Source organism: Ascochyta rabiei, chromosome 3 (genome assembly GCF_004011695.2).
Source record: "Ascochyta rabiei chromosome 3, complete sequence".
Taxonomy (NCBI): domain Eukaryota; kingdom Fungi; phylum Ascomycota; class Dothideomycetes; order Pleosporales; family Didymellaceae; genus Ascochyta; species Ascochyta rabiei.
The window spans coordinates 402,797-426,383 of NC_082407.1; the positions used below are offsets into that span (position 1 = coordinate 402,797).

General features: G+C 43.7%; 5 protein-coding genes across 5 annotated transcripts, besides 20 other annotated features; 1 reads left to right on the forward strand and 4 right to left on the reverse strand.

Moving 5' to 3' along the window:
• Positions 1-4,554: part of a mobile genetic element that runs on past the window's edge.
• Positions 1,976-2,032: a tandem repeat.
• Positions 4,362-4,554: a long terminal repeat.
• Positions 4,379-4,453: a tandem repeat.
• Positions 4,555-4,559: a direct repeat.
• A 3-nt stretch (positions 4,560-4,562) lies between these two features.
• Positions 4,563-4,630: a mobile genetic element.
• Positions 4,630-10,414: a mobile genetic element.
• Positions 4,648-4,721: a tandem repeat.
• Positions 10,364-10,414: a tandem repeat.
• Positions 10,384-10,484: a dispersed repeat.
• Positions 10,405-12,284: a dispersed repeat.
• Positions 11,209-11,411: a mobile genetic element.
• Positions 11,212-11,408: a mobile genetic element.
• Positions 11,719-11,912: a mobile genetic element.
• Positions 12,279-14,789: a mobile genetic element.
• Positions 14,614-14,688: a tandem repeat.
• Positions 14,789-15,032: a mobile genetic element.
• A 291-nt stretch (positions 15,033-15,323) lies between these two features.
• Positions 15,324-15,611, forward strand: EKO05_0001822 (uncharacterized protein; the record flags this gene model as incomplete). The annotated part of the gene is made up of 1 exon (XM_059635766.1): positions 15,324-15,611. The coding sequence occupies one exon, from the start codon at positions 15,324-15,326 to the stop codon at positions 15,609-15,611; it is 288 nt and encodes a 95-aa protein (XP_059491749.1).
• Positions 15,612-16,888: 1,277 nt separating this feature from the next.
• Positions 16,889-16,941: a tandem repeat.
• Positions 16,942-17,283: 342 nt separating this feature from the next.
• Positions 17,284-17,336: a tandem repeat.
• Positions 17,337-18,347: 1,011 nt separating this feature from the next.
• EKO05_0001823 (uncharacterized protein) lies at positions 18,348-19,615 on the reverse strand (the record flags this gene model as incomplete). Its single annotated transcript, XM_038942241.2, has 2 exons — positions 18,348-19,360; positions 19,417-19,615. The coding sequence occupies 2 exons, from the start codon at positions 19,613-19,615 to the stop codon at positions 18,348-18,350; spliced, it is 1,212 nt and encodes a 403-aa protein (XP_038795299.2).
• Positions 19,616-20,450: 835 nt separating this feature from the next.
• Positions 20,451-20,480: a tandem repeat.
• Positions 20,481-21,135: 655 nt separating this feature from the next.
• EKO05_0001824 (uncharacterized protein) lies at positions 21,136-21,576 on the reverse strand (the record flags this gene model as incomplete). Its single annotated transcript, XM_059635767.1, has 1 exon — positions 21,136-21,576. The coding sequence occupies one exon, from the start codon at positions 21,574-21,576 to the stop codon at positions 21,136-21,138; it is 441 nt and encodes a 146-aa protein (XP_059491750.1).
• Positions 21,577-21,843: 267 nt separating this feature from the next.
• Positions 21,844-22,569, reverse strand: EKO05_0001825 (uncharacterized protein; the record flags this gene model as incomplete). The annotated part of the gene is made up of 1 exon (XM_059635768.1): positions 21,844-22,569. The coding sequence occupies one exon, from the start codon at positions 22,567-22,569 to the stop codon at positions 21,844-21,846; it is 726 nt and encodes a 241-aa protein (XP_059491751.1).
• Positions 22,570-22,752: 183 nt separating this feature from the next.
• EKO05_0001826 (uncharacterized protein) lies at positions 22,753-23,316 on the reverse strand (the record flags this gene model as incomplete). The annotated part of the gene is made up of 1 exon (XM_038942279.2): positions 22,753-23,316. One exon carries the CDS (start codon positions 23,314-23,316, stop codon positions 22,753-22,755), a length of 564 nt encoding a protein of 187 aa, XP_038795300.2.
• Positions 23,317-23,587: the final 271 nt, after the last annotated feature.

Below are 23,587 nucleotides of genomic sequence, written 5' to 3' on the forward strand. Positions count from 1 at the left end.
TGCTACTAGGCTATATTAGGGACTAGAAGTAGTGTAAGTAATCCCTACAGTTTATGTCTCCTAATTTTGTAGAGTTAGTACTTAGGGCACCTTTAGATGTAGTAATGTACGTCCTTTATCAGCCCTAGCTAATAGTACTTCTTCTTAAGTACTTTAGTAGTCTTATCTACGCTATAGTAACCTCCTATAGGGTTATTATAGTTCCTTAATAGGATAGTGTAGCGTAGAGTAATATTATTAGGAATCTAAACTTTCCTACTTCTGCGTAAGGTCCTACTTAGGTTAACCTCCTAGTAGTGTTATGCCTTCTTTGCTCTGCTATCTGTCCTAGTTGTTAGCGACAGCTTTCTAGGGTATAGTACGTCCTGTTGCTAGACCTACTTAACAAAATCTGCTAAGATTAATAGTGTATCTAGGGCAAAAGCAGAATCTCCTTACGTAGCTTTGTTTGCAAGGTTTGTAGGGGCACTAACTCTGCCGTCTAGGCTACAAAGGAGAGCTTTAGCAACGTTAAAGTCTAGTCCCCTAGCTTTAGTATTAGGCTGATCCTAACCTTAGTTAATACATAGAGGATTAGGGTTTATAGGAGACAAATCTCTATAGCTAATCTAACGTTAGTAGAATTCCTTAGGGATAACTTTAGGTAGTTACTAGACTACTGCTAGGTCTACTATAGGTACGTTAAGCCTAGAAATTACCTATACATTGTTTTAAGCTCTAGACTTATAAATTATCTAGATTTAAAGCTTTTATTATAAGGTAGGCAGCATAGCATCCTGTAGGGCATACTGTTCTCTAACCTTAAGACCTTCTACGTAATCTAGACGCCTTAATAGGCTGTCCACTGCGTTTTTAGGTCCTAGCTTATATTTAACTTTAAAGTTAAATCTTGCTAGCTCCTCTGCCTATTAGGCTTACTTAGGAGAGAGCTTCTTTGTTGTTATAAAGTACCTTTAGTTATTATAATCTAAGAGTACTCTAACTGTCGCTAGTGCATGTTTAAGATAGTGTCTCTACTGCCTAAAGGCTTTAATAATTATAGATAGTTCTTTATTATAGGTGTGCTATCTAATAGATAGGCCTGTAAACTTCTAGCTCTAAAATGCTACAGGCTTCTAGTGTAGCTCTGTGGACACTTTAGACGTTTAGGGTTGCAATAGGATAGCTACTATAGCAAAGTCTAACGCGTTAGTAAGGACAATAATAGGCTTATTTAGGTTAAAGTGCTAAAACACTAGGGCCTCTATAAAATTCTCCCTAATTGTAAGGAACGCTGTATGCGCTTCCTCTAGCTAGTGCTATAGTTTATACTATTTTATTAGTCTCTTCTAACTCTTCTTTAGTCTTGCCCCCCCCTCTTCTTAACTAGGGACCCCCTAGTTCTCTGCTAGGTGTTAGGCGGCCGTTTCATAGTTAATAAGCAGCTAGATAATTCCTAAGTAGTTAAATATAAACTACTAATAAAAGTTAGTAAAGCCTAAGAACACTTAAATATCCTTATAACTAGATAGTTTAGGCTATTTAGTAATAGTACAGACCCTCTTAGAATCTATTACCACCCTATCTAGGGTAATAACAAATCCTAGAAACTCTACTAACTTGCTAGAGAAGACGCACTTGCTTGCCTTCGCGAACATTCCCTATTTAACTAGGCGATTAAGAACCTCTTTAACGTGCTTGTTGTAGTCTTTTTTGTTCTAGGAATAGATAAGGATGTTGTCTAGGTAAACTACGCAGTTCCTATCTAGTAGGCCTTCTAGGGCTCTATAGATATAGGATTAGAACATAGCTAGTGCGTTAGCTAAGCTAAACCGCATTACTAGGTATTTAAAATAACTGTATTGCGTCTTAAACGCAGTCTTCTACTTATTACCCTCCTTAATCTAGAGCCTATAGTAGGCGTTACGTAGATCTAGCTTAGTAAAGACCTTTACTTTTAACAGACAATCTATTATCTTACTTACTAGCAGAATAGAATACTAATTCTTAATAGTTATCTTATTTAATCCCTAATAATTAATATATAATCTTATAGTGCTATTAGGTTTAGGAACAAATAGAATAGGTGCTTCTGCTAGTAACTTACTTAGGCAGATCTAGCCCTTCTCTTATGCTGCCTTAAGGTATTCCTAGAGTATATCTAGTTCTTAGCGAGACAGGTTATAGATTAGGAGGTTAGAAACCTTAGTACCTGCCTTAATCTCTATAGAGTAATTATACTCCTAGTAGGGTGCTAATACACTTGTCTAGCGTTTACTAAACGTAAACTACTTATAATAGAGGTACTTAGGCACGTATTTAAGCTCTTCTATATCTAGAGCATCTGCCTCTAGTATAGGGCCACTATTAATTCCTACTACTATAATCCTTAACTACTTAGTAAGGGTTACGTCTAGCGTCTATCTATTGTCTGTCTAGTAGACGTCTGTTAGACCCCCTATACCTAGACTTTTAGACTATAGTAGGTATAGATACTTACCTAGGTTTAGGTTACTAAACAATTGTTTAGTAGTTACTAGCTAGACTCTCTTAATGTTGTCTGTAAACTACTTGTAGGTTTCTGCAGAGAAGTAGATACACAGGTCTGCCTTAGCTAGCTATAGATAACCTAATACTAGGTTATATCTAACAAATAATATAGACTAGAATTTAGTTAGACTAACTATCTTAGGCGTTCCCTTACTGTTGTAGCAGACTATTGTTTACTAGTACTGCTCTGTTAACAACAGCTTTATATCGTCTAGAACCACCACGTTTAGTTACTAGTTAGTTCCCTCTATGTTAAGCCCTAGGTCTTTAGCTACCTGTTTAGTAATAAGGTTTAGCTCTAAACCTAAGTTGTACAAGGCCTAGAGAGTCCTAGGGTTACCCTTAGAGTTAATTAGCTAGATAGTAACTGCTATACAGGTTTGTTTCCCTTTAGTCTCTAGCCCTAGTTATAGGTAGGAAAGGTTAGCAACTAGAGCTTCCTATTTCCCTAGTTGCTACTAGGTTGTTAATTACTGCCTCTGCAGCCTCTCTAATAGCTCTGTTGCTAATAGCCCTAAGGGTTTTGCCCCTAATTTAGCTAATAATAACTACCCCTATTAGATTATTAGTGGTAATTGCCCCTATAGGACCCCTTGCCTCCTGCTAAATTAGCGTTATTAGTTGCTGGCTAGGAGTCTCCTAGCTGCTTTCTAGCGTTGCTCCTAGAGGGGGTTAAGGCCTAGCTGTAGTGCCTTTTAAATCCTTCCCTATTAGAAGAAGAGTAAGGTCTTTTATTTTAACTGCTGCCTTTAGCCTAGAGGCTTAAGTTTAAGGGGACTGTTGCAGTCTCTGCGTTACAGAGGGCCTATTTAAACTCTATCTACTTAGTAATATGCTCTAGGCTGCTATTACGCTAGATCTTATATTAGAGTTTATAGGGAGTAAGGCTCTATATAAATACTATCTTAAACTTATAGTTATCTGTGCTGTTATTAAACTTAGTAAAGTTACAGGGCAGTAGAGACTCCTGCTTGTTTAACTTTATTAGGAAGGTGTTAATAGAATTATTAGCCTTCTACTTATAGTTAAAGTACTTATTATAGTTCTTATACTAAGTAAAGACTAGGTCTTATATAAGCTACTCCTCCCCTACGCAGAAGTTAGCCTAGGTTTAGATTAATCCCTTATTAATACGTTGTTAGATTAATTTATAATAGACACTATAGTAGATAGTGCCTATAATCTAATAGGTGTAGGTTATAGAGTCTTTAACTACTTAAGTGTACTAGAACGCTGTGTCTATATCCTTAATCTACTAGTCTACCTACTAGGTTAATAGAGGCTTATTATCTATCCTAAGTTTTAGCTTAGGTTAGACGTTATTAAGAACTTATATTATCTTGCTAGCCTTATTAAACGCTAGGCAGTAGCTACCTAGCGTAGGTCTAACATGCGTCTGCTGCAGAGTCTCTACTACCTAGTTAAATTACTACTACTAGATTTTAATTTCTTGTTTAGAGGCGCTAGACAATTCTGCCTTATTAAGTGCCTTTAGTAATAACAGAATAGAAGCCTATAGTAACTCTATTTATATAACGCATAGCGTTAGAATGTCTAGTATTATAATACTTACTACTATAGTAGCTAACCTACCCCTAATATAAGGGCTAAGCAGTAGCTCTATAGGTGCTAGTAATACCTTAGGTACGTTGTTACGGTGTTGCGTATCTAGCTCCTAACTAAGGTTATTATAAGGGGGCAACTCCTCTACGTTGCTAGTAGTTAAGCAGAGGTTGCGTTGTCCTCTAGCTATTACTAATAGCTAAGTTTTTTCCTATCTCTCTGCTGCTAATTAGCTGCCTGTTCTAAGAGGAAGTATAAAGGATTTAAATTGTAAGGGCACTATAGGTAGGTAATAGAGCAGAGCGATATAGGATAAAATAATAGGTAATATTAATAGATAAGATAAATCCTTAATAGATAAGTCTTTAGGTGTATAGATGTTATATACTAGTTAGTAGGTCTCTAGGCTTAGCCTAGGACCTAACCGAGGTATCCCCTACTGTAGAGAGAACACCCGTAACAGAAGAAGAGTAGGTTACAGGCCTGTAAAAGAAATCTACTAGCTACTAACATTTTTTATAGAGGTCTATAAGTGCGTGTAAGGGTACTGTAGGCAGGTAATAGAGCAGAGCGATATAGGATGAAATAATAGGTAATATTAATAGATAAGACAAATCCTTAATAGATAAGTCTTTAGGTGTGTGGATGTTATATACTAGTTAGTAGGTCTCTAGGCTTAGCCTAGGACCTAACTAAGGTATCCCCTGCTGTAGGGAGAACACCTATAATAATAGCCCTCCCCCTTCTAAAGGTTTGTCCTAAACTGCTTTAGGGAATCCCTAGGGCCATTATTAAGCTCTAGAAAAACCTCCTAAGGAGGGAAAAACTTAGCAGGAGAAATATGGTGTAACCTAGGGTAACTATCTAGCATTAAGTAAGGCTAGGTAGCTGTTAAGAGCAATCCCTTAGATGCTAGCTACGCTGTTGTCACAACGCCTCCTTAGTACTCTGCTAGGGCAGCACTACTGTGCTGCTAGGCTACTAGGTTTTCCTACATTAAGTAAGGCTAGGTAGCTGTTAAGAGTAATCCTATAGACGCTAGCTACGCTATTATTACAACGCTTCCTTGTTTGTTAGATTCTTAACGTAGGTTAAGTCCGCAATTGTTAGCTCTATGGCTTAATAGGTAAGTAGTGGCTTAAACTAGACGTTACAAAGGTTAACACTAAAGCAGTCCTTAGCTTAACCTGTAGGGAGCGTAACTGTTAGGCGTTACAAAAGGTTAACGCTAAGGCAGCCTTTAGCTTAACCTGTAGGGAGCGTAACTTATTAGGCGTTATAAAAGGTTAACGTTAAGGTAGCCTTTAGCTTAACCTATAGGGAGTGTAACTTATTAGACGTTAGACGTGTAGGGGCTATTAGCTCCCTGCGTCTTACAGGTAGCGACTAGCACTAGGCTAGGGCCTGCCCTGCGTGTGGACGTTTATTTATACTCTCTACAACCCCCTAGGTAGTTAGGTGCCTTATGCTAGGGATTAAAATCCCTAGGGCCTAAGTAGTAAGTAAGTCTCTAACTAGTAACGTCTATAAGAGGATTGCTAGCAGCTCCTGTAGCCTATTCCTGCGCGAACTAGCTTATAGAATTTACTTATTTATAGGGGATCTCCTCTGTATACTAGCTTATAATAGTAAGCTACTAGCCTTACTATGTATAATGCCTTACCTAGACCCTTACGCAGTATAGTCTAGGCCCTAGCGTGTTTACAACATAAATCTTAGGTAAGGTTATTAAACGTCTTCTAATTAGTTAATAGACGCGTGTTTAGATATAGTAAACTTTTATTTATTTACGTAGCGCGTTATGTTAGGTAAGGGAGCAGTTAGAGGTTAGGTTGTTGCTAGGTGCCTGCTAGGCTGCTAAGGCCTAGGTGTAAAGAAGGACTGTATTTCCTTACCTATAGTGCCTTATTACACACCACCATCCTTATCTGCCACCTAACTCTTATTCTCTAACATAACTCCCCTGCCCCCCTACATCGCCTACTAGGCCCTGCCTAACTATGTCTATTAGCTGCCTAACAACATGCAGCCCTAGCCCTTACTCTTATAATACTAGTGCCGCTGCAGCATTACGCGCCTAACTACTTACTCTAAGTATAATTCTAAGGGCACTATTAAGTTGTTTATATACGTCTTCTGTTAACCTAGTAGGTATAGGCTCTATAAGGACAACTTTAGTATATACGCTAGCTGCGTAGAGGCAAAGGTTAGCAAGTGCGTTAAGGTATTTCCTGTACTGCTCTAGTGTCTATCTGTAACTAATACGTGTAGATTAACTCTATCTTCTACTAAGCTATTAACATACTTAACTTCCTTATTAATTAAGCTGTACGCAAGACTAATAAGAAGACTATTAGGTAGGGTAACTAGGCGACTAAGGACTCTGATAACAACGCTGTCTAGTTATTCTAGCAGACTGCCTATAACTTCGCTCTAGGCTATTGTAACAGCTTTGTTGCCTATAATGCTGTAGTTTGTTACTGCGTTAACAAGTCTAGTCTCTCTAAGACTAAGTACGCCTAGGTGCGCTAGGTTTTCTAGTTGTATAACCTCTAGCAGTATATTATAAGTGTTGTTTTCCTCTCCTCCTTCTTAAGGCTAACATAAGTAGGCTGCAGTTAGTACAGTTAGTGCAAAGCTACCTAACAACGTAGTAATTAATACTGTAATTAAAGAGCACTTCTAGAAGACAGGTTGTGCGAACGAGGCAGAGAAGCGCTAGTACTACTATAGTACTAACCTGCCGTTATCTGCCTAGGCTCCTACTACCGCCTTCTAGAGGGTATTAGCGTTACCTATAAAGCTTACTCTAGGTAGCTGTTAACGCTGTAGCCCCTCCTTTAATATAAGCCTAAGTGCTGGTTATAGCAGTCCTTCTGCCTAGTGTAGTAGTAGTTGTAGAGACTCTCTACTTCTATAGTAACTTTTAATAAACCTTATAATTAATCTTCTCTTCTAACTTAAACGTGCTATTCTTACCAGTAATGTATTAGATAGACGCTGGGCCTCCTTCAGCCACTAGCTGCACTTATTCTAGGAGCGTCCATCCTTACTTCTTAGCTAGGTTAGAAGGATATCCTTTTTAGGAGGCGGACTTCTTAGGACATCCTCTCTTACGCTTTAGTAGCGTTGGTTCCCTAGGCACTGCCTAGTCACTTACTAATAGATTACCTACGCGAACGCTTTAGTAATAATCCTAAAGGATCTTATTACAGTAGTTAAGATAGTTAAGTAGTTCCTAGGTTGCCTCTTTGTTAGGCCAACCTAGCTACTTAACTCTGTACTCCCTTCCTTAGGCTATAGTATCTTAGTGTAATAGTATACCTTTAACCTTATACCTATTACTAGGCAGAATATCTTCTAGTATGCTAATAGGACCTAGCTAAAACCTGCTGTTTTCTAGGGGTTCCCTCTAGCGCTTAAGTAATAATACATTAAACACTAGGTGCACTCTATCTATTAATAGAGGGAGCTTCAGCCTGTACGCTAGCTTTCCTATCTTTCTAAGTACTATAAATAGTCTAAGGTAGTAAGCGTTAAACTTCTTTAAAGGACAGCTTGTTATTAGGTTCTTAGCCTGCAGGAGGACTAAGTCCCTCTTAGCAAAGTGTTGTTCTAACCTCTTTGTATTATACTACTAGGCGTTACCCTTTTATATATACTCTAAGGCCTCTTTTACTATTCTCTATATGTTATACTAGTGCTCTAAGCGTCTAGTAACCTGCCTACGCAGCTCTAGCGTAGTTCTATCTTTATCCTAGACAGCTAGGGGCTTTTAGAGCTAGTGCTTATTAGGCATCCTGTTAAATCCCTTAGGGTTAGTGCTAAAGGTAACCTTAATAGGAGATTCTCTATGTGCAGAGTAAGCTTTAGAGTTATAGGCGTACTTAGCATATAGTAGAAGGTCTACCTAGTTATCCTGTTAGTAGTTTATGTATATGCGTAAGTACGTCTCTAACTCCTAATTCTAACGCTCTGTTTGCCCGTCTGTCTAGGGATAGAACGCTGTACTAAGCTAGTAGTTAATCATTAGGTAGTAGCAAATATTAGACTAAAATTAGCTAGTAAACACTAAACCTTAATCTAACAGCAGCGTATCTAGTAGTCCTTACTTTAAGAAGCTCTATTCTATTAACAGTTTAGCTAGGTACTAGGCAGTAATTGTCTTAGTATAGGGTAGGTACTAGATATACTTACTAAACTAGTCTATAAGAACTAGTATAGCGTTGTACTTATTCCCCTTAGCGTCTATTAACTTTAGTAGGTCTGTTATAAAGTTAAGGGAGTAGTGCTACTAGGCTATATTAGGGACTAGAAGTAGTGTAAGTAATCCCTACAGTTTATGTCTCCTAATTTTGTAGAGTTAGTACTTAGGGCACCTTTAGATGTAGTAATGTACGTCCTTTATCAGCCCTAGCTAATAGTACTTCTTCTTAAGTACTTTAGTAGTCTTATCTACGCTATAGTAACCTCCTATAGGGTTATTATAGTTCCTTAATAGGATAGTGTAGCGTAGAGTAATATTATTAGGAATCTAAACTTTCCTACTTCTGCGTAAGGTCCTACTTAGGTTAACCTCCTAGTAGTGTTATGCCTTCTTTGCTCTGCTATCTGTCCTAGTTGTTAGTAACAGCTTTCTAGGGTATAGTACGTCCTATTGCTAGACCTACTTAACAAAATCTGCTAGAATTACTAGTGTCTCTAAGGCGTAAGCAGAATCTCTCTGTGCGGCTTTGTTCGCAAGGTTTATAGGGGCACTAACTCTGTTGTCTAGGCTACAAAGGAGAGCTTCTGCAACGTTAAAGTCTAGTCCCCTAGCTTTAGTGTCTTTAGATTAACCCTAGCTCTAATAGCTATTAGATGGAAGGTTAAGAGCTAGGGGAGACAAGTCTCTAAGGCCAATCTGATATTGGCGGAATTCCTTAGGGACAACTTTAGGTAGTTACTAGACTGCTGCTGGGTCTGCTATAGGTATGTTAAGCCTAGATATTACCTATATATTGTTTTAAGCCCTAGACTTATAAATTGTTTAGATTTAAAGCTTTTATTATAAGGTAGGCAGCATAGCGTTCTACAGGGCCTGCTGTTCTCTAACCTTAAGACCTTCTACGTAATCTAGACGCCTCAATAGGCTGTCTACTGTGTTTTTAGGTCCTAGCTTGTATTTAACTTTAAAGTTAAGTCTTGCCAGCTCCTCTGCCTATTAGGCTTGCTTAGGAGAGAGCTTCTTTGTTGTTATAAAGTACCTTAGGTTATTATAATCTAAGAGTACTCTAATTGTTACTAGGGCGTGTTTAAGATAGTGTCTCTACTGCCTAAAGGCTTTAACAATTACAGATAGTTCTTTATTGTAGGTATACTATCTAATAGATAGGCCTGTAAACTTCTAGCTCTAAAATACTACAGGCTTCTAGTGTAGCTCTGTGGCCACTTTAGACGTTTAGGGTTGTAACAGGATAGCTGCTATAGCAAAGTCTAACGCGTTAGTAAGGATAATAATAGGCTTGTTTAGGTTAAAGTGCTAAAGCACTAGGGCCCCTATAAACTTCTCCCTAATTATAAGGAACGCTATACGCACTTCCTCTAGCCAGTGCTATAGTTTATACTATTTTATTAGTCCCTTCTAACTCTTCTTTAGTCTCGCCCCCCCCTTTTCTTAACTAGGGACCCCCTAGTCCTCTGCTAGGTGTTAGGCGGCTGTTATATAGTTAATAAGCGGCTAGACAATTCCTAAGTAGTTAAATATAAACTACTAATAAAAGTTAGTAAAGCCTAAGAACACTTAAATATCCTTATAACTAGATAGTTTAGGCTATTTAGTAATAGTACAGACCTTCTTAGAATCTATTACCACCCTATCTAGGGTAATAACAAATCCTAGAAACTCTACTAACTTGCTAGAGAAGACGCACTTGCTTGCCTTTGCGAACATCCCCTATTTAACTAGGCAATTAAGAACCTCTTTAACGTGCTTGTTGTGGTCTTTCTTGTCCTAGGAATAGATAAGGATGTTGTCTAGGTAAACTACGCAGATCCTATCTAGTAGGCCTTCTAGGGCTCTGTAGATATAGGATTAGAACGTAGCTAGTACGTTAGCTAAGCTAAACAGCATTACTAGGTATTTAAAATAACCGTATTGCGTCTTAAACGCAGTCTTCTACTTGTTGCCCTCCTTAATCTAGAGCCTATAGTAGGCGTTATGTAGATCTAGCTTAGTAAAGACTTTCGCTTTTAACAGACAATCTATTATCTCGCTCACTAGCAGGATAGGATACTAATTCTTAATAGTTATCTTATTTAATCCCTAATAATTAACACATAACGTACCCCACGGACGAGCCAGTTACCGGACGAGTCAGTCACTTTTGCCAAGCCCCCACCAAACTCCACCCCATTATAACCCAAAACAACCTAAATTAACACTGCAAACTGCAGTACAGTCTGTAATATTATTCAGAAACTACTTCTACCTCTTTCTTACACGTTCGCGCGTTATGTCCAGTCTTACTGCACCGTCCACAGCGCCTTTAGGAAGGCTTACCCACTTCAGCGCGCACCTGCTTCTTTGCCTTCTTACCATCACAACGCGCCCTAAACTCTTTTAGGGCTGTTAATCGCTAGCCCTCTTCAACTACTAGAGTACCTTCTTTCTTAACCTGCTTTCTTTTGTGTAATTTTTGTTGTGTGGCTGCCTTATTAGCAGCTTAAAGCTCAGCAATCTCCTGTTGCGCTAACACTAGCTTGTGCGCAATTATAGCTGCCCCCTTTAAGACCTTCTTAAACGCTTTAACTATAGAGGTAGGCGAGCTATCTATTTACCTCTGAATCCTTGTCTTTACAAGTGTTGATTGCAACCCTAGTTTAAGGGTGTTGCTTGGGGTTTGCAACTGCCAGAGCTCGTTGTTGACGGGTAGTGGTGGTGATGGCGTGCGTAGCTTTACATTAAGGCTGCTTATAACCCGTTGTAGGTCAAACAGGACCAGTCCAGCGCCTCAGAACCCTCCCTAGATATTCCTAGAAGTAATTACAGCGTTGTAGGCGCGTATAAAGCATGGTAGGAACTCTGTCTTTATAATATAGTTAATCTAGTTGTATATAAGTATTTTAGCTTAGCACCTATACGCCTTCTTTAAAGCAGCAAAACAAGCCATATTAAGAGGCTGTGTAAGGTGTAATAAGTAGAAAGGCAAGCAAAGAGCAATTATCTTGCTATCCTTGCAGTACTGCTGGAATTTAAGAGAGTTGTGGCTCTTATAACTATTAATAATAAGCAAATGGTAGGTGCTAACAGTACGCTCCTTTGTATACCTGTCAAAGTGGCTTATCTAGTCTAGACCAAGCTTGTTAGTAGTCCAGCCGTTATCAGAGACTCCAATAACCCAGTCTTAAGGCAGATCCTCTTCTTTATACCAGGCAGAGAGGTAGTAGTAGGCCTTAAAGATAAGGAAGGCAGGAATAGCCTATCCTTTGGCATTAATGCCTACTATAGCTGTAGCCTACTCCCGGTTGCCTGGTTAGACAGCCTTTGGCCGACCTTGTCGTTCTGAAGCTGTAACAACTGCTCCTGGGGAGATCTGGCCTATCATGAAGCCTGTCTTGTTGAAGTTGTACGTGTCTTCATCCTAGATGCCATACTTAGCTTTAGTGTTAGCTACTAGGCTAAACCAGCTCTGTAGAACCTTAGGATCCTTACAGAGGGCTCTCTTGTAGTTGTACTTGCGATTAAACTTGACTATAAGCTCTAGGTGCCGCTTAACAAACGTACTAGGCCAGGTTGCGCTAACAGGACCTAGATTACGCTCAGCGCGCAAAGAATTGGCTATAGTAGCTACATCTAAGAGCTAAGAGGAAAACCCTTGCGCGTCTAGCTTAATAACATGTTTAATAATTACCTTCTTCTTATTATTATCTAGCTTCTGCAAGTTGGCTATAGAATTAGCGCGTGAAGGTTGTCCTATGTGTTAGTTGCTTAGTGTTGTTTAAGAGACTCTGTAGATAGCTGCAGCGCGTCGCTAAGAGAGTGTCGCGTCTTGTTTAAGAGCCTGAAGCGCAAGCTGTATCTAAGCTTCTTTTAACGCGTCTAAATGGTGTTGTTGAGAAGGCATTAGTATGTGAAGGGTAGTTTGGTAGGGGCTTGGCAAAAGTGACCGACTCGTCCGGTGACCGGCTCGTCCGTGGGGTACGTTAATCTTGTAGTGATATTAGGTTTAGAAACAAACAGGATAGGTGCTCCTGCTAGTAACTTACTTAGGCAGATCTAGCCCTTCTTCTGTACTACCTTAAGGTATTCCTAGAGTATATCTAGTTCTTAGCAGAACAGGTTATAGATTAGGAGGTTAGAAACCTTAGTACCCGCCTTAATCTCTATAGAGTAATTATACTCCTAGTAGGGCACTAATACACTTGTCTAGCGTTTACTAAACGTAAACTACTTATAATAGAGGTGCTTAGGCACGTATTTAAGCTCTTCTATATCTAGGGCGTCTGCCTCTAGTATAGGGCCACTGTTAATTCCTACTACTATAATCCTTAACTACTTAGTAAGGGTTACGTCTAGCGTCTGTCTGTTGTCCGTCTAGTAGACGTCTGTTAGACCCCCTATATCTAGACTATTAGACTATAGTAGGTATAGATACTTACCTAGGTCTAGGTTACTAAACAATTGTTTAGCAGTTACTAGCTAGACTCTTTTAACGTTGTCTGTAAACTACTTATAGGTTTCTGCAGAGAAGCAGATATATAGGTCTACCTTAGCTAGGTATAGATAACCTAATACTAGGTTGTATCTAACAAATAATATAGACTAGAATTTAGTTAGCCTAACTATCTTAGGCGTTCTCTTGCTGTTATAGCAGACTATTGTTAACTAGTACTACTCTATTAACAACAGCTTTGTATTGTCCAGGACCACCACGTTTAGTTGCTGGTTAGTTCCTTCTAGGTTAAGCCCTAGGTCTTTAGCTACCTATTTAGTAATAAGGTTTAGCTCTAAACCTAAGTCGTACAAGGCCTAGAGAGTTCTAGGGTTACCCTTAGAGTTAATTAGCTGGATAGTAACCACTATATAGGTTTATTTCCCTTTAGTCTCTAGCCCTAGTTATAGGTAGGAAAGGTTAGCAACTAGGGCTTCCTATTTCCCTAGTTGCTACTAGATTGTTAATTACCGCCTCCGCAGCCTCTCTAATAGCTCTGTTACTAATGGCCCTAAGGGTTTTGCCCCTAATTTAGCTAATAATAACTACCCCTATTAGATTATTAGTAGTAATTGCCCCTATAGGACCCCTTGCCTCCTACTAAATTAGCATTATTAGTTGCTGGCTAGGAGTCTCCTAGCTGCTTTCCAGCGTCGCTTCTAGAGGGGGTTAAGGCCTAGCTGTAGTGCCTTTTAAATCCTCCCCTATTAGAAGAAGAGTAAGGTCTTTTGTTTTAACTACTGCCTTTAGCCTAGAGGCTTAAGTTTAAGGGGACTGTTGCGGTCTCCGCGTTACAGAGGGCCTGTTTAAACTCTACCTACTTAGTAATGTGTTCTAGGCTACTATTACGCTAGATCTTACGTTAGAGTTTATAGGGAGTAAGGCTCTATATAAATACTATCTTAAACTTATAGTTATCTGTGCTGTTGTTAAACTTAGTAAAGTTACAGGGCAGTAGAGACTTCTACTTGTTTAACTTTATTAGGAAGGTGTTAATAGAATTGTTAGCCTTCTACTTATAGTTAAAGTACTTATTATAGTTCTTATACTAAGTAAAGACTAGGTCTTATATAAGCTGCTCCTCCTCTACGCAGAGGTTAGCCTAGGTTTAGATTAATCCCTTGTTAATATGTTGTTAGATTAATTCTTAATAGACACTATAGTAGATAGTGCCTATAATCTAATAGGTGCAGGTTATAGAGTCTTTAACTACTTAAGCGTACTAGAACGCCGTGTCTATGTCCTTAATCTACTAGTCTACCTACTAGGTTAATAGAGGCTTATTATCTGTCCTAAGTTTTAGCTTAGGTTAGACGTTGTTAAGGACTTGCATTATCTTGCTGGCCTTGTTAAACGCTAGGCAGTGGCTACCTAGCGTAGGTCTGACATGCGTCTGCTGCAGGGTCTCTACTACCTAGTTAAATTACTGCTACCAGATTTCAATTTCTTATTTAGGGGCGCTAGACAATTCTGCCTTATTAAGTGCCTCTAGCAACAACAGGATAGAAGCCTGTAGCAACTCTATTTGTGTAACGCGTAGCGTTAGGACGTCTAGCGTCGCAATGCTTGCTGCTGTAGTAGCTAACCTGCCCCTAATGTAAGGGTTAAGCAGTAGCTCTATAGGTGCGTTGTCGCGGCGTTGCGTATCTAGCTCCTAACCAAGGTTGTTGCAAGGGGGCAACTCCTCTATGTTGCTAGTGGTTAAGCAGAGGTTACGTTGTCCTCTAGCCATTGCTAATGGCTAAGTTTTTTCCTGTCTCTCTACTGCTAATTAGCTGCCTGTTCTAAGAGGAAGTATAAAGGATTTAAATTGTAAGGGCACTGTAGGTAGGTAATAGAGCAGAGCGATATAGGATAAAATAATAGGTAATATTAATAGATAAGATAAATCCTTAATAGATAAGTCTTTAGGTGTGTAGATGTTATATACTGGTTAGTAGGTCTCTAGGCTTAGCCTAGGACCTAACCGAGGTATCCCCTGCTGTAGGAAGAACACCTGTGACAGTGCGTATAGGACGTAAAGAAGTCTGTAGTAGCTCTAGAGCTTGCTATAGATTCCTCCTCCTTAGAGGACAGTAATAAAGATAATAAGGATTAAATAGTTTACAGGTCTATATATAAATAAAACAGTGTTTATACTGCTATTTACACTCCTGTTACTGTTGTAATTTTCCCTTGCTTACTAACTCTCTACCCTGCTACCCCTGTAAACGCAAAGCTCTGCACCCGCTGGCCCAAACACTGGCATACTTACTGCATCAGATTAAGTCAACTCCTGCTGAGAAAAGTACTGTGCGTGTTTCTTGGATCAACTGAAACCTTGTACTGATGATGAGCAGGCGCAGTAGAAGTTTGCGCTCGCGCCACGGCAGAGCGGACTCATCGTCGCTGCTTCAAGCCTTGCGCTCGGGCGATTCGCTCGAAGAGTGCACAGGGCTGCTACTACCGGAGACCAGCAAACATGAGCCGCTAAAACGTCCTTTCCTGAGACAACACACCATTGACACCATTCAGAGATGGCGCTAGGCCGGTCTAAATATGCTGTACGAAGATGCTCTGCTATCAAACCCTTGCCATGACTTCACACTAAACAAGGGCATTCGGGTGCCACTCTCTTGTGCAGATGTACAACGCTTTCTTAGAGACCGTAGCAAGCCTACCGATGATGCGCAAGCCAAAAGAAGAGTAGTTGACACAACTCGCGTGCCCAAGAACCAGCCAAGATATATGGTAGCCACACTTAACAAGAAAATGCACCCGCTTAGGAAGGTCCTTCTGTACCAGGGTGCTCGTCCAGTGTCAAAGTCGCTTCACAATTGCAACTAATGTAAGAACAACCCCGGGTATGCATAGCGCGACTTGTTCCTCACCACTGCTTACAACTAAAAAGTGAATACCTGCAGACCAATTAAACGCCCTCTACATACATATTTCGATCTACCTTATCGCATATCAGCCTGCGTTTCAGTGGCTATCGCGTTTCCGGATCGCTCTCTAGGAATTGACTATTGCAGATCGACAAGGTCATTCCATATAGCGTGGCTATCATCCCCGTTGTTGTCGACGCCACGCACGGTAGATGGAGAGTTCGCCCCAGAATGAAGAGTTTTCGCTCAACACGTTTTCTTGACCAGGGCCCTGGTAAACAATCCTTCCTAGGCACCTCCCTCAACACTTTTAAGCGAAGATACCAGATGCGGAAGCTGGGGAAAATATTGAATGTGGAAGCACAAAAGAAGGGCTGATTACTATGGTACGCCCGCCGTAAGTGGCCTTGGCGAGCGATGAACAATGGCGCAAGGCTTCTGATCTCAAATTAGATGGATTCCATAAAAAGCGTGGTGGAACTTCCTGGTCAGTCTGCGGTTAGCGCAAAGCAAACTTGTAATCGTCTTTAAATACCTCGCGGCTTATTTGCAGATGCGCCTGGTGCTACTTTTGTTTCCAGCACCTGTACGCACAATATCGCTCTCTTGAATGTTGAATGTTCTTGTGCGTAACTCGCGAACCCTCCTTCTGGGATGCACTAACAACCTTGCACTCTTTGACATGTGGTTAAGGGTGTGCCTACGCTATTGAATATTGTATCAACAACCCTCGTATGCACCTCAACATAGATCCTATAAGACCCATTGTGATTTTAGGACGAAAAGTTTAAAGCCGTTGCCCCCAAAAGAATAGAGCCCGTGCCTTACTGTGGAAGCCTGACTGAGGCCCGAGATCGTCTCGCACAAGAAAGATTACGTGTCGTGTGCATTCTTCTATTGAACTGAATTTATTGAGAATAGGTAGCTACCTCTTCTGCTTCTGGCGCTTCACTAGGCTTCCCTCGACAGACACGAGGTGCTTCTTTGCAGGAGAGCTGCTCAAGTATAAGCGCGAGTAGTAGGGCACCAAGGTACAATATAGAAGACGAACTTTTTGCAGCTCTACAATGATTAGCCTTGATTAGAGTCATATCAAAGTTCAGCCCTCTCGGTCTGTTCAGCCGGTGGACTGACAAAACACTCTTGCTGGCCGCGCCCGCAGCCGTTTCTTCCAAACGGACGCCTGCTTTTTCAAATTCCTGGCTTTGCATCTCGACCTCATCTTCCCCATTCTTCTCGTCGTCGTCTTGGTTGTCTTCATTGTCGTCATCATCGTCATCGTTGTTGTCAAGGCCCCATCCCTCTATTAAGGCCACAGCGTCCATATATCTATTATGGCTCCAAAAGCGCCTTGGCCCTTTCTATGCCTAACTGCTAGCATCTTGCAAAATACGAGTAGAAGACACTCTTTTTTGCGAGTCAAGCGAGTCGATGAATCTAGGGTCGACGTTGTGTTCTGCGGTAAAGACGGCAAGACCACCGTAGGCCACTCTGGCTTCGAAAGACGCGAGCTCCTGAACAAAAACGTCTTGGATCTGCTGATGCGCAATTTTATTCATATTCGGCCGGTACCTTCTGGCGCTTGTAGAATGTTAGATGACGTGGGCATAGTCTCTCTTGTATGCCCGCGCGTGTGTGCGTGTATGTGTGTGTGTCTGTGTGTGAAGGTGTAGGTGTAGGTGTAAATAGGTAGAAGCAAAAAGATGAGAATAAACATCCCGAACCACAATTGAGCATGAAGACCAGTAACTTCCTGAGCTGCAACATGGTGTGTTGACAAATCTTAACACGCAGAAACTCAAATTTGCCACGGTGCGCCGCTTTGAGGTTACGGGAGAATATGCATGGTGTGAGTTTTTCGTGGAGTTCTGCAGATAGCCTAGAGACGCAAAACGCGGCCTGTCTTGGTGCGCGACGACGACGACAACGGGCGCACGTAGCGGCTAGAATCCGCGCACCACTTGACTACACTCGCTCGCGTACAGAACCGCCCGCCGAGTCTTGTGAGCAAATCCGTCTGACAATTTCCACCTACTTACTCCAGATAGATGTGCCATGCCATGTAAAGCCCTTCGAAACTGTAGGCATCTTTTAAAAAATTCACTTGTGACTCCAGAGCCCGTCGCTATAGACCAAGAAAGCAGCAATGGACTCAATGTTTGTGAACAGATGACCTGGGGAAACGCACAGACGCAAGAATAGAATCATTGCCGCGGACTGGAAACATTTAAGCCTGCAAATATAGAGTCTAGAGCTGACATCAAGAGCAAGGAGAGGAGCAATGCACTGAATATGTCGAGGCTATAGCTCAGGCCTGGGAAGGGTAGCGAAAGTTGCCTTCCCGCACGCGGCCTGAACGACGAGGTGGGTTCTCGGGTTCCGTGTTCGCCATCGAGGCAGGTCGGTGACGGGTCTGCACAGTACGGTTGGAATTGCGGTTGTTATAATGGCCCCTAGGCTCAGACAAGGCATTAGGCGGTATGTGATCTGAGGCGTCTTGGTACGGGTTGTTGTACTGCGGAGGTGGCAGTTTGGGCTGATTGTCAAAAGGGGAGAAAACCTCAGACCCCAGGTCTTCGTCGCTCTGTTGCCACACAGAAGTCTTGCTTCGAGTCTTCTTGGGCGACTGAACGGGCAGTGGGATGGTGCTCAGCGCCTGCTTGATACTCTGAAGTCGTCCTCCTACAGCAAACTCCTAGATGTTGCGGAGGCGGTCCCTAATGCGGCGCAGCTCTGGATTGTCGCCTTCTATCACGTTCGAAGTGAGCCCTGCCATACCTATCTCTGTCATGTGGTAGCGAGGACCTGAGCTGGTCTGCTCTCGCCAGTGCAGGAACAGGTGAGTAGTTTGAGTGTTGCATGTTACCGACCAGTGGCATGTATGTGTTTCTGAGAATACGATTTTGCTGTGCGTGAATAGTCTGTGGAGGTACTCGCAGATGGCAGCACCATCACGAGCGCTCTGATGCTTTGCAACCATCAGACCTTGGCCGGTACTGGTTTTGAACTGGGCTGTGAGGAAGGGAACCAAAGTTTCGAGCAGAACTGGTGGCAATCCAGGCGTCTGCAGCAGCTTAGCCTCCTCTTCCTCAGTGAAAGGGCAGGCTGGGAAGAATGGCGACAGTCTTGCAGTTCCACGGCGAAGGTATCCATTGCAGGCGTCTGTAATCGGCGCGGTAAGTGCGAGTATTGAGCCCTTGTGGTCTCTGGTGACGTACTCGGGGTTCAGCCTGGTTCCTTGTTCCCACCAAGTGAACTTTTCGCCATTCTTCTGTATAGCACTGCGGAACATTAGATTGGGGCAGAGGATGCTTATAACGGTGGGCTCAGTCCGTATGGCCTGTAGTACTCTAGCATTGTTCATAATATTCCCGGCTGATGGGGAGCCATTGTCCTGACGTGGGGTGTCGCGGATGCGCAGGACATGTGCGCGTAGCTCTGGAGGGGGAGCTTGCTGCGAATCAATTACTACGCCAAAGATCCTCAACTCTTCTAGGTTGTCGAATATCTCCTGATCCCCGGTGGTCGCGCTCATGGTGTTTGTTATGATGATGGGCTGCTTGCCTGGGTTTGTCTGCTGCGTGTGTGCGCGAAGGTTGTACTCGGTGAGCGGCAGGAGTGGAGAAGAGCCCCTGTGGAGTGGAAGTGGTGAGTAGAGGTCTTGCAGGCCAGGCAACGTCGCATAACAGGAGGGTTTCTTCTTAGGATCTTCATGCTTTAGACGTGATATCCAACAGCTAATTGATGAGTCCAGACTGGCTTACCTTTCGAGGCCTTGCGTGGTGCAGGTTGTCTTCTGGTCTTGTTGTTGACTCTTGTGACGCGCTTCTTGATATAGTTTTCGACCTTGGGTACGCGGTCTTTGACCTTCTTTTTGGCTTTAGTAACGTCCTTCTTGGCGTTGTCGTCGACGTTGCGGTCGACCTCGTGGCTGGCGACAGATATACGCCCAGATGACTCCATGGTGGGGCCGTGAGAGAAGCGTCTGCCGAGCTGCAGGCGGTGAAGGTTGCTTGTTAAATATAAGGGTGAGTAGCGGCTTTGAAGAGCAAGGCAGTTGAGAATAAAGGCATCGGCTCAGGGGAATTCGAATTGTTCTTAACAACGCCGCGCGGCGCACACAAAACTTGCTAGTAAGCGCAGACAAAAAGTTTTCTTGGGCGTGATTGTATTTAGAGCTGCGGCGTTGCAGCTGGATAGGTGGACGGTGTGTGGTTTGCGAATGGCGAGTGGTTGCTGCCTAGTGCGCGGCGTCAACAACAGCTACTTTCACCTCAACCTCCTCACCCCGTCTATCTCTTGCCAAACTGCGCCTGCATACACGTTCGGCTACTGGCGATATGTGCGGCTCGGGGCGTGGTGTATGCAACATGAGCGGGCTGTTAAATCACGCAGTGAAATGTAAGATTGATGGTGGTCAGTCAGACAGTAAAAACGCGCCGCTGTTGACTTAGACAATCTAGCCTGATCCGGCAATCCAGATTAACGAAACCACCTTCTTCCAATACAGGCATTGCAAGATCATCAGTCCCTGAAATTATTCGAATCTGTGAGCAGTTGAGGTACCGACATCTCCTCGGACAAAGCAATGGTGGAGGATGGTGGATGAAGAACAGTCTGCATTCATCAAACGACGGCCCTAGCTCTACTTGCCAGAGTCGAGGCATGGATGGAGTGGATGAAACGTGTACCGGCCGTATAGAGAAGGACTCAGATCCTCTCTTGGAACGCCTGCACGAAACTCGTGCGCCCGCCCCGTAGCTTCATCTCCGCGCACGTGACGAGAGTTACAATGCAAACGCCGCACGCTGCACGCTGCACGCTGCACTCGCTCATCTATCCATCCATCGGACGAGCAATACAACCGCGTTCGACTCTAAAGTCGCGACGGCATCCGCCTGAAAACTACATCTCGTCACTTCACCAGCCACACTCTCATACTAGACTTATGCGCGTTTGAGGCAGCTTACGCCCCGCACAGGCTTGATTTCGGTCATTCTCGGTAACACGACTCCTACGCAAGTTGGATATGAAGGCTGTGTTTGTCAGGAAACGCACGGGCTGTGGTCAGGAGAGCAAACATGTACATACTCGCACATCTATTGAGTAAGGTGCAGAGCCCAAAGGTCGAGTTCAGGCGGCTTGCAGACTAGAAATACAAGGTTCTGCGTCACAGTTCGACGTTCCAAGGCAAGATCTTGGATTGTGGGGATAGAAGAGCACCGCAAATGCTGAGAAGGGTGGCATCTCCACATGATATACGAGCGCGCCTTCCTCAGGTAGGAGATTTGACTGCAGATTGCGGTCGCGACCTTTACGTGCCCAAGCTGCATTCAAAGCGCGAGGTCCTGCTCTGCATCACCTGCCGCCTTGACAATACCATCCCTCTCACCGCCCGTAAGGATACCAGCCGCGACAAACTCGTTGGCAGTCAAAGTCACAGTCTGCACGAACTCTGTATGCGTAGCAAACGGCGCCTGGTCCTAGACAATGTTAAGGAAAGTTGGGCCGTCGGTGCCCGGGGAGGTTATGTTGGCGACGGGGACATCATATCTGGGCAGACCATTATTGCGCTTTCGGTTGGGCACGCCTGTATCGATGCTGCCGAAGAGCACGGTTGGCTCGACGCGGCGGAAGTATGAAGACACCGGCTGTGCGTCGCTGACGTAGTATGGCCGCACTGTCAGGCTGTCGTTGGAAGTCGATACAGCACTGTATACTGGATCGCCGTTCAGAGTCTCATTTGTCAGTTTGATGGCAGCGTGCTGATAGTCGCTGTCTAGCTTCAAGTGCTGGTACAGTGACAGCTGCCAGTAGCCTTCATTACCTGGCTTGCCCACGGTTTGCAAAAGCACTGGCCCCCACTTGAGCGCTTGCGTGTCCGGGCGATCAAGCGCACGCTCAACCTGGATGCTAAAAGGCATCCGCACGGTGATGACATCGCCGGTCTTCCAAGTCCGATTCAGGGACAGGTACGTGCTGGGACTCACACCCTCAGTGCTTTGTGCCTCGCTGTTGATGGTCACTTAGAAGCCTTTGCGGATCCAACCCGGCACCCGCAGCTTAATATCAAGTGGGCCTTCTCCAGTTATGGTGATTTTGGACTCGTCTTTGCGTAGGAAGGCTGTCTCCTGCTGGACAACAAAACCCTTCTCAGACTAATTCAAAGTCGACGGTATGTACAGATTGACCTAAAGTGACGATGCATCCGCAGAGCGTAGGAAGACTGTCTCCTGATACTTGGTGTGACTCTCTATGCCAGTTCCGCTGCAGCAGGTCCCAGTGTTATCATACTCGCGCTCAGAGCCTGGGGAGAGGGGCTGGAAGTAGGTCAATTGAGGGTCAGAGGTATCATCGGTGTCGGCTCGCGAGCCTGTAATTATGTTAAACAGGCTGTGCTCATAGTGGTCCATGTATGTGGCGTTCTGTTCGTAGAGGAACAAGTTCCTTGCAAGCTTGAGGGTGTTGTAGGTCGTGCAGGTCTCTGCGCTGTCGTCGGCAATGGCGTTTGCAATATTGTCCCGATTCTGGAATAATTCAGGATTGGGCTTCGCACCAGGGTAATTACCGCCTATACCGCCGCTGGCAAACTCGCGGTGTGGCACTATCCAGCTGAAGAAACTCTTCGCCGCAGTAAGATACTCGCCTGCTCCGCCATACTCGTAAACTTGGAGGTAACTGAGAAACTGCGGGACGTGTGTGTTGGCATGCAGGCGCTCGGCACAACGCCGACCTGGCTTGTTCTGCGGAGTCACGACTAGTATGTCCTGGTCCGCAACAGCCGCACCAAATAAAGATTCGCGGTTGTCGAAAGCCTTGGCTGTTTCTAGGTGCTTCTTATCGCCCGTCAAGCCGTAGATCTCTGAGAACACCTCGTTAGCACCTCTAAACTCGCCAGCGATGTATGTATCCCACATGTAGTTAAGATCGCTACGTGTGAGGTTCCCCTGATACCCAGGTTGGTTCTTATTACTAATTGTCAGCGCGAGATGTGCCCAGTCCGCCATCTTCAACACCACTTAAAGGGCTTAAGTATTGTTGGTGTTATAATATGCATCCAAAAGTCCACAAATGATTTTGTGCTGCGTGTACCATGGCGCCTACGTGTTGGTGGTGAGATTGCTTCCGTAGACTGCAAAACGCGGGGGTCCAAATCGGAGCACGGTATCCTCAGGAAGAGCACCTAAATAGCCTGGGTGAGTTGTTCGCTGATTCGCGGTATACGCTTCTTGACACGCGGCCAATTCTGCTACAATCCAGTCCAGCTTGCTCTTAAAGATCGTCTCGCCTTGATCGACATAGGCTTGGGATAGCGCGCTCATATAATGCCCAGTCCAGTGACCACTTAGCAGCCCACCATCTTCCCACCCACCAGGCGGATCGAGGGAGCTGGAGTTGGCCCGCCCTGCTACTTGGTTGAAAAGAACCAAAAACCGCTGTTTGTCATACGTCCTCACAAAGTTCTTCACTCGGTCGCGCTTCTCTTGCATCAAACCTTTGCCAAGTCGTACTTGCTCAAGCCGAAAGGGTCGCACTGGCGCGGTGGCGCCTGGACCTACGTCGCTGGGGATGTTGGCCAAGGCTGGATCGCCTTCTGAAGTGGCATGGGTCGCAGCAGGCGTGACAACGACAATCAAAGCTAGAGCACGCAGGAGTTGAAACATGATGGGCATAGTCCTACCTGAATGTCTGAAGAAGGTCTGTAGCTCAGGGCAGCTGTACAAAAGATCCGAGAGGCTCCCATGCCTCTATCCTCTTCAAGTATTGCCAACGTTACAGGGATGATAGAACGTCACATGACACGTGCGATACGCGTTGTAACGCTCATATCGAGCGGCTGTTGTGGGTACGACTCTTCTTCTTGTATAGGAAGCTCGCTAGTTGTACCTTGTTTCCACGAATGGAAAAGCTCACCGTAAGTCGTATCGATTGTAG